This window comes from Anneissia japonica, unplaced genomic scaffold (genome assembly GCF_011630105.1).
Source record: "Anneissia japonica isolate Jap-2015-1 unplaced genomic scaffold, ASM1163010v1 scaffold287824_len104088_cov138, whole genome shotgun sequence".
Taxonomy (NCBI): domain Eukaryota; kingdom Metazoa; phylum Echinodermata; class Crinoidea; order Comatulida; family Comatulidae; genus Anneissia; species Anneissia japonica.
In genome coordinates, this window is record NW_022744323.1 from 72,103 (window position 1) to 81,467 (window position 9,365).

At 35.4% G+C, this 9,365-nt stretch overlaps 1 protein-coding gene across 1 annotated transcript in view; it reads right to left on the reverse strand.

The window, feature by feature from the left end:
* Positions 1-5,043: 5,043 nt before the first annotated feature.
* LOC117119636 (MAM and LDL-receptor class A domain-containing protein 1-like) overlaps positions 5,044-9,365 on the reverse strand; it is a 25,510-nt gene continuing 21,188 nt past the window's right edge. Inside the window, exons 6-10 of the mRNA XM_033264468.1 lie at positions 8,699-9,046; positions 8,293-8,439; positions 7,706-8,068; positions 5,809-5,958; positions 5,044-5,568 (exon numbers count right to left, since the gene is read on the reverse strand). Of these exons, the coding sequence (XP_033120359.1) occupies positions 5,219-5,568; positions 5,809-5,958; positions 7,706-8,068; positions 8,293-8,439; positions 8,699-9,046 (1,358 nt within the window). The 3' untranslated portion in view covers positions 5,044-5,218. The remainder of the gene's footprint in view (positions 5,569-5,808; positions 5,959-7,705; positions 8,069-8,292; positions 8,440-8,698; positions 9,047-9,365) is intronic.

Genomic DNA, 9,365 nt, shown 5'->3' on the forward strand with positions numbered 1-9,365 from the left:
AATAATAATAATAATAATAATAATAATAATAATAATAATAATAATAATAAAGAAATATAATGGGAAGAAAGATTGGTCATGTTGTCAGAGCAAAGAGGCTACAGAAATTTCTCATAGAAGTAAAAGTAGAAGGAGTTAGAACTAAAGGAAGGCCTAGAAAAAAATGGATAAGGGATATACAGAAATGGACAAAACATAACTATGTAAAATGTGCAAGAGAAGCAGAAGACCGAGACTACTGGCGTACTGTAACAGCAAATCTGCAAGTTACGGGTGCTACTTCCAGGTAACAGGTAATACGTTAGTATCAAACGTAGCCTGTCAATCTCAGTATCTTGGTGACTAATTGGTTCAATCTGAATACATGGTTATTCAATAAAAAAAAAACAGACGATTGTTAGATCCATTAGGGACTGGAACAATATTTTTAGTTGATAGGTCAATGATTCTCTGGCGAACTTCCCCAGCAGATATTCCCCTAGATCGCAATATCACAGCCACTCCTATAGCTTGAGTTCCAGGCCCTACTTTTGTGTTACTCACTCTTTACTGCACTTAGTGCGCGCGTAATACCTAATTTAATTGGCGTCTCATACTCGATTTGTTTTTTTCTGCTTACTCGCTCGTCGGTGGCGATGTCCAGAATGAGAAAAATAATTAAAAAAACTTGTGGTAAGTCTACCACTCCTACAACACAACACGATGTTTAGTTATAGATTAAGATTCAAGAAGAAATTATATTTACTTTTCTCTGTACATATCAGGTTAGAACTATGCTAGGCTAAGTTATTGTGATTCTTAGAGAAACTCTTCATAGTTACTATCCTTGACGCAGGGTTCACAGAACGCCGCCCTCAGCGGCATGTCGAAAGCACAACTCAAAATCAGGAGAGGAACGCTTTTGAAGTCAGATTTGCGAGAAAAACTTAAGCTACCCGTATTTCTCGACTAAGACGTCTGTGGGAGCTGTAATAATTGTATGGCAAGCAGATGGTGCAACCCTCAATTCGTTTTTATTGAATAAACTTATAGTTAAATTTTTATTTTTTTTGTCGACGTCACACTCATAAAAATATTATAATTAACATGCATACATCATAAGAATACGTCACCTTTATGGAACGCCGTTACTGCCTTTGGTGGCTCTTTTCCGTTCGGCGCATTTGCTATTCGGCCCTTTTAACATTACGTTCGGTGCTTTTACATTACGTTCGGTGCTTTTACATTACGTTCGGTGCTTTTAACATTACGTTCGGTGCTTTTAACATTACTTTCGGTGCTTTTACATTACGTTCGGTGCTTTTTAACATTACGTTCGGTGCTTTTAACATTACGTTCGGTGCTTTTGCCACACTTCGGCTCTTTTATCATTTGGTGCTTTTACCTTTCGGCCCTTTCATCATTACGTACGGTTCTTTTATCATTCGGTGCTTTCATGACCTTTGATATCGGGTCAAGTGGAAAAAATCAACGGCTGTGGGAATGAGCCTAGTGGAAAATCGTGCGTAACAAAGCATATTCGACATGTGATTATCTTAGTAATAAAATTAATAACTAACGAAAACAAAAATGTCTCGATCAATCAAAACAGTATTAGAAGACCTGGATCTACATTTTCTTGTCCCTAAGTTTGAAAGGGAAAGGGTACGTTCTAGTTTATTTCCACAAGATTTTGGGGGTATTTTAGGGCAAATAGAAATATAAGATTTATAGACATAGTATTGAAAACAAAAATAACTAAGGCGGACTCTTTTTTATTCCGGATATGAAGAAGCAGGCTTATTTAAATAAAAGAAACGTAATTAATTAATTAATTAATTACCGGTAACCAAACGATTCCAAACAAGTCCGATCCTATTTTTGGCTTACATAATAAATAAAAGTTAAACTCAAAATTTCCCTCTCCAGTTGATTGATTAATTTTCCCCTCCCTTTACTGTCCGGTCGTTTTACAAATGCTCCTCCCGTGGTTATCTCGTATTTTGATATTGGTATTTATTTCTTTGTCTTTTTATTTTGTCTACCTTTTTAATATTATATAATATCTATTTAATTCTTACTTCTTAATTCATACGCAATTCAGCCTTTGTTGCTGCTATGTATGTTTTTGATGTTGAATTTTTAATAAATACCTCAAATAAATAATAAAAACTTAGCATTTATATTACAACAAAGATACACATTTGCAGGGGTCCCAAGTTGGAAAAAGGCAATTCGTGAAGCAGGGGTGGAGCCAGTGTAGTGGGAGGGTACAGGGAGAACACCCATCTCTTGGGGAGAAAATCCACAATTCCACATTTAGAACTCCCGATCTGCGGCCAATTTTTTTCCGTCTTGCGGGCATCTGATATTATTTTAATTGTTATTTAGGCCTACCATGTTGTATATTTTGCTTTACAGCATTATTATTATTATTATTTATTATTATTATTATTATTATTATTATTATTATTATTATTATTATTATTATTATTATTATTATTATTATTATTTATATATATATACATATATATAAATATATATATATATATGTATATTATGTATATATATATATATTATATGAAGATTGCGTGCCCACCTGTGTTTCAAAACATGAATATAATATAGCGTAACAGTAATTAAACTAAGAAGTTGACCTTAGAAACACTAAAATTTAAGATTCTGGATAATATATATTAACAAGACAAATGGGAAAACCAAACAGCAAACGGCCATATAATGCAAAACAATTTAAAATTAAATCGGAACAGTAGACTTGGTCATTGTCTTTCCTCGCTTTTTAACGATCGACGGCATGAAGAAAGAGAGAAGGAACGCGCAAGTTCTACTAGGCTCGTTCCCACAGCCGTTGATTTTTTCCACTTGACCCGATGACAAAGGTCATGAAAGCACCGAATGATAAAAGAACCGTACGTAATGATGAAAGTGCCGAAAGGTAAAACTAAAAAGTACCAAATGATAAAAGATCCATAAGTGTGGCAAAAGCACCGAACGTAATGATAAAAGCACCGAACGTAATGTTAAAAGCACTGAACGTAATGTTAAAAGCACCGAACGTAATGTAAAAAGCACCAAACGTAATGTAAAAAGCACCGAACGTAATGTAAAAGCACCGAACGTAATGTTAAAAGCACCGAACGTAATGTTAAAAGCACCGAACGTAATGTAAAAGCACCGAACGTAATGTAAAAGCACCGAACGTAATGTTAAAAGCACCGAACGTAATGTTAAAAGAACCGAACGTAATGTAAAAGCACCGAACGTAATGTTAAAAGGGCCGAATAGCAAATGCGCCGAACGGAAAAGAGCCACCAAAGGCAGTAACGGCGTTCCATACACCTTTTCCAGATAAGGCAAACTTTCCCGGTGTCCTTTTTTCATGGATAAACTACCACTGCTTAGCACATGGATGCCTTACTTATCTAGGGCTACAAGAGCCGCATTGTTAGCATAGTATAATACTTAAGGTACCGTTATGTCTGCAACTGTATTATTCTTATTAAATTTTGTTTTATATTAATTTATTTCTTTCGAAAGTGTACTTTCTATCACATATTTGCACTGTCTACTTAGGCCTAGTCTTAATAAAAAGTAGCCTCACCGTCTTCCGCTACACAGTACATAGTAGGTTGGACAACAGACCGTCGCCCGCTACACAGTACATCAGTAGGATAGGCAACAGAACGTGTAACATTTGAATATTGTTGGCAAACCAACTTATGCTTACCGTTCCCCCACCCCTACGCTACAATACAGACGTATGCTACAGTGGTGGCGCCAGCCCCTCTGGCGCCACCACTGGTATGCTAGGCAACAGAACGTGAAATTGCACCTTCCTTTCCGGGTGTTCATGTAACATTTGCATATTGTTAGGTAACGAGCTGCGTGTAATCCTTTGTGAAAATGAGCAACGCGGCGCACTCACTTTCACAAAGCATTTGCATCTCTCTTGGCTCATCAGCACCGTACTTCGGAATATATATTCTCCATATCTTCGCTAATTAATTACCTAATTTAGCTCACTTATGCATGGAGTAACTGGAGCACTTAAAATGTGCAACGATAATTTTACTACTCGACAAACCCCGAACTTTATTCATGCATTGCATAAATAGTTTCATGTTGATGTACTCCAACATCACTGGCGCATGGTAACAACCAACTGAATGCACACCACTTCCAGTTACACATTACTCTCCATAACGCAGCACCCTCTACTTCCGTCACCTCTGGTTATCATCATTATAAAACAAAAAATTGAGTAAATTCTCATTCAATTTGTAGACGTCCGGAGAATGCGTAAGCTTTATTGTTTCTGTAAATGTGAGTATTGTCCATGGGTACAGATAGGGCAGACTGAGAGACAACGTTGGAGGACAGATAGTTCAGTCGCTGTAGTTGGATATGGTAAAAGTCTGACTACAGTTTTAGATTTACTGGAATCGGTAACTGATGTTTTCACATTGTTGGTATTCTTTGGTAGATTAGGTAAATTCTTATTCTTGCTAAGGTTTTTTTCTTGTAGACGATGATGTTGATAATATTATTTATAATTTAATTGAATATTGGTTAAATCAAGCACAGGACTTTGATGTCTGGATACCTAGGAATCATTTATTAAGATATGAAAAAGCATACAGTAACTGTACATTCATTCTAAAACATTTAACGTAATCTTTCTTAATTTTTCTATAAATTCAGAAACATGAAGGCCATAATTAATACCAGTCTATAGTTATAAGTATTCTTATAGACACCGAAGCTAGATCCCTAATAATTTACACTTCACACGTATACAACGGTATTAGTGCAGTATTTTTTGTTTTTTACAGACTACGAATACAGTGCTCTATATTGAATGAGGAGCGTTAACAGGACCAAGGGCAGACATATTACACCTTATAGACACCGAACATCATGATTTTGCCAGATCCCTAATAATTTACACTTCACACGTATACACCGATATTAGTGCATATTTTTTATTTTTTGAAAACTACGAATACAGTGCGTGCTCTATATTGAATGAGGAGCGTTAATAAGACCAAGGGGCAGCCATATTACATTATTATAATATTATGTACTACCCTGACCTAGCTAATGTTTTCTTTCTACTTATTTGCATAGCTGAAAAGAACAATCGATCAAAGCATTCATTGACATTATCACGAATACTAACGAACAATCTACCCTTAAAGTATTGTCCAGATTTAGAGCACTATGTGGAACATGCTCCATCGGTAATCGTGACATCATCTAAACTAATGTCACCAGTAAAATCAATTCCTCTAATTCCTTCAAACATTACCCGATAGATACCGGATGTTGAAACTGAGACTTGCCCAAGTATCCAAAAGTTTCCTTGGTTATTTGTTCTGGTCCACACTGGTGAATCAACAGCACCCGTAGAATCGACTATGTACACATTTAAAGTGTTAACTGTGGCACCGTACATGTGGTAGAACCATTTGATGCATAGGCCGTTCGTGGCAGGATATGACGGTGTCCAAAGACGAGCGATGTTATTCCAAGTCTGACCTGTAGCTTCAATGTACATGTAGTAGCCTCCTGCAAGCAAGCAAAATTATAAATGCGTAGTTCTTGTGATTCAATTAATTTAATTATGTAAAATCATGTCAACAAACTGAAAATGAAACTTACAACATTTTGTAGTTGATTCGTGAGGTATACCTGTTTGGTTGTGCTTTGTTGTGTATTTATTCTACATTGTTACATTGTATTTTCTGCTTTAATTTGTAACCTTTTACAATTTTATATATTGAACATATGTGGTATCACTTCTGTTACCTTCTTGACAAGTTCCGTGTGTGTGGTCAAATGAAGGACCCGTATTAACTGAGGGTGTTGATGCAGATCTTCTGCTCCAATCAAAATCGTCGTTAGTGTCTTGTACAAAGTTACAACTACTCGGAGATTCGAAATCACATTGGGAAAAGGCTGTAATACACAAGACAAAAAATAACTGAATATAGTTGCATTGGTTGAAAATAAAAAACACAGCACAACGTTAAATTTATTCAATGTTCAAACCATATCGAGGAACTGGATTTCATTTTAACACAAACATTTTACTCAATAAGTCTCCGAAGAGAAATAGTTTACGTAGAGCATCTTTGTGTATATTCTTTTATGGAAAAAGACATTGTCACCAATATGAAAGACAGTGATATAACGAGTTATTGGCTGACTGTCAGCACAGTTTGCAATGGGAAACTGTTCATTTAGTGTAGATGAAATAATATATGCCCCTGCCTTACCCCTTTGCCATGCATTCTAGAAATAATACTATGAAAATACAGTAAATAAAAAGATATGAAACATATGAAATGAAATGATATGAAATAATATGAAATTTCATTAAATTTTATTGTTTCCATCTGGTTCACCTGTCTCTGAGCAGACCTGCATATCACATAACGGCTGCCTACCTCTAACACAGGTTTCGCATATTCATTACAAACATTATTATTATTATTATTATTATTATTATTATTATTATTATTATTATTATTATTATTATTATTATTATTATTATTCGTATAGGATTAACCGCATTCGCTAGCCGTGTCGTCAGGTGTTTTGATCGTCCCCTCCTTACACAAAAAAATTGCCCGACCAAACTTATATTTTTTCAAACACTAAGCTGAAAAATCGAAGCTTAAATGAGACCTTGCTCTCCATGTGTGACTTGAAGACTTAGCATGTATCAAAGGGGTTTTTATAACAAATTTAAAAAAAAACAAACAAACAAACAAACAAAAAAACAACCTCAATGCCTACTAACTCACAACACGGTCCAATTCAATCAACAGTTTTAACAACTTTCAATTTGGTTAGCTGTCTGTCCCATAATTCATCAATTTGTGAGGTTAGCTGTCTGTCTCCTAATTCATCAATATGTGACAGCGAGGGTCATGACCTCTAATCATACCTCAACATACCCTACCATAATTCAACACAAACATGACTTAAAATTAAGCATGAACACGGTAAATGTATTTCGTTCACTACCACATTTATGAATTGTCTTGGAAAAATACGGTAGGCCTAACGTGATAAATTTTCGTGAAGTTTCGTTGACTTTCCGTGTATTTTGTCTGTCATTAGGCCAATCTTCTTTTAGTGATCATGCATAATTGTTATATTTTATAAAAACTATTTGCGATATTTAACATACTAGCTAGCGAAGCAAGCGCACCTCTAGTAGTAGTGATACTACTACTACTACTACTACTACTACTACTACTAATAATAATAATAATAATAATAATAATAATAATAACAATAATAATAATAATAACAATAATAATAATAATAATAATAATAATAATAATAATAATAATAATAATAATAATAATAATAATAATAATGTAATAATAATACAAGGCCTATACTATATTATTTCTTATTCGTAGGCCTATTCGTTAACTTCATTTATTAATTACAAGTTGGAAAATGCAAATTGAGAAATGCGAGTGAGATATTCTAGATGCGGGTTGGAAAATGCTATATTTGGTAAATGGAAAAACTAAAGTTACGAGTTGGAAAATGTTTTATAGATGCTAGATCGGGAATACCAGTTGGGAGCTGGAAAAAAGTGAGGTTGGGAAATGCAAGTCTAGGTCTGTAGGTTTTACTTTTCAGGCCAATAAAGTTCCATTTGTGGAATAATAATGAGATGTACCTTTAGGTTTGCGTTGTGTTACACATGCGCCATTAGTGATCTTGACGTCATCTAAAGCGATGTCACCTGTGTAACCACTTCCTCTAATTCCTTCAAACAATATCTGGTAGATACCGAATTCTGCAACTGAGACTTGTCCTAGCAACCAAGTGTCTCCTTGGTTATTAGTCTTATTCCACACCGGTGTGCCAACTGTGCCTGTAGAATCGACTACGTACACATTTAATGTGTTCACAGTGTTCCCGTACATGTGGTAGAACCACTCAATGCATAGACCTTTCGATGCGGGATACGACGGTGTCCAAAGACGAGCGATGTCATTGCTACTCCTGCCTGTAGCTTCAATGTACAAGTAGTAACCTCCTGTAAGTAGGCAAAGCATAATGCTTGAGATTCATTTCATTGAATTATGTCTCCTTAATATTCATAATGAAAATAAAACCTACAGCATCTGATATCTGATTGGGGGACATCTATATATTTGCAGATATTATTATTTAAATATTTCGTGCTTTGCTTTATTTTCACTCCCCATTTCACAATTTAAAATTAATAAATATAAAAAACATGTTGTCGCTCTTTGTTACCTTGTGAAGTTCCCAGTGTGTGGTCAAATGATGGACCAGTATTAGTTGAACCTGTTGATGCAGATCCTCTTGTCCAATTAAAATCGTCCATAGTGTCTTGCACGAAGTTACAAATATTCGGATCTTCGAAATCACACAAGGAACTATCTGGAAGTTTACAATTACATACAAAATAAATTTTAGGTTAAAACAATTGCTGTAATGTATATTTTATCAAGGAGTATTGATATGTGATAATTCAGATGGATAGTATGCGATAGTATAAGTTAGACTAAGCGACGGCAGAAAAAGATATTTGTGTATGCAGAGAATACGGTATACGCCAAAATAGAGTCAGCTATGGCGGCAAAAGAAGCAGCAAAATTGCTAATGGAACATTATTTCAGGAAATTAGCTTTAGGCTTACCTGGTAATGAACATTCTCTATTTGTGATCCTGATGTCATCTAAGCCGATGTCACTTGTGAAACTACTTCCTATAATTCCTTCAAACAGTATTCGATAGATACCGAATACTGCAACTGAGACTTTTCCAAGTATCCAATTGTTTCCTTGGTTATTTGTTTTAGTCCACACGGGTGAACCAACAATACCTGTTGAATCGACTGCGTACACATTCAATGTGTTCACTGCTTCCCCGTACATGTGGTAGAACCACTCGATGCATAGGCCGTTTGTTGCAGCATATGGCGGTGTCCAAATACGGGCAATGTCATTGTTACTCCGGCTTGTAGCTTCAATGTAAATGTAGTATCCTGTAAGAAAGAGAAAGTATAAATACGCAATTCTTTTTAATCAATTAATTACCTCAGCCAAAGGAGGTTATATATTCACCGCTGGCTGTCTGTTAGCACGGATTTTATTGATTTAATTTTGTTTAACCCTCGAACATAAAAGACAATAATCGGCCCTTGTATTCGGACACAGGCTGGAGTGATGCTGCAAAGACCCCAACCAGTAAGTATGGTAGACAAAACTGGTGTACGGTAAGAATGGCCCCGGAAAAAATGGCCCCGGTAAAAATGGCCCCATATGACAGGTAGGTAAAAATGGCCCCAATAATCAAATTCTGAA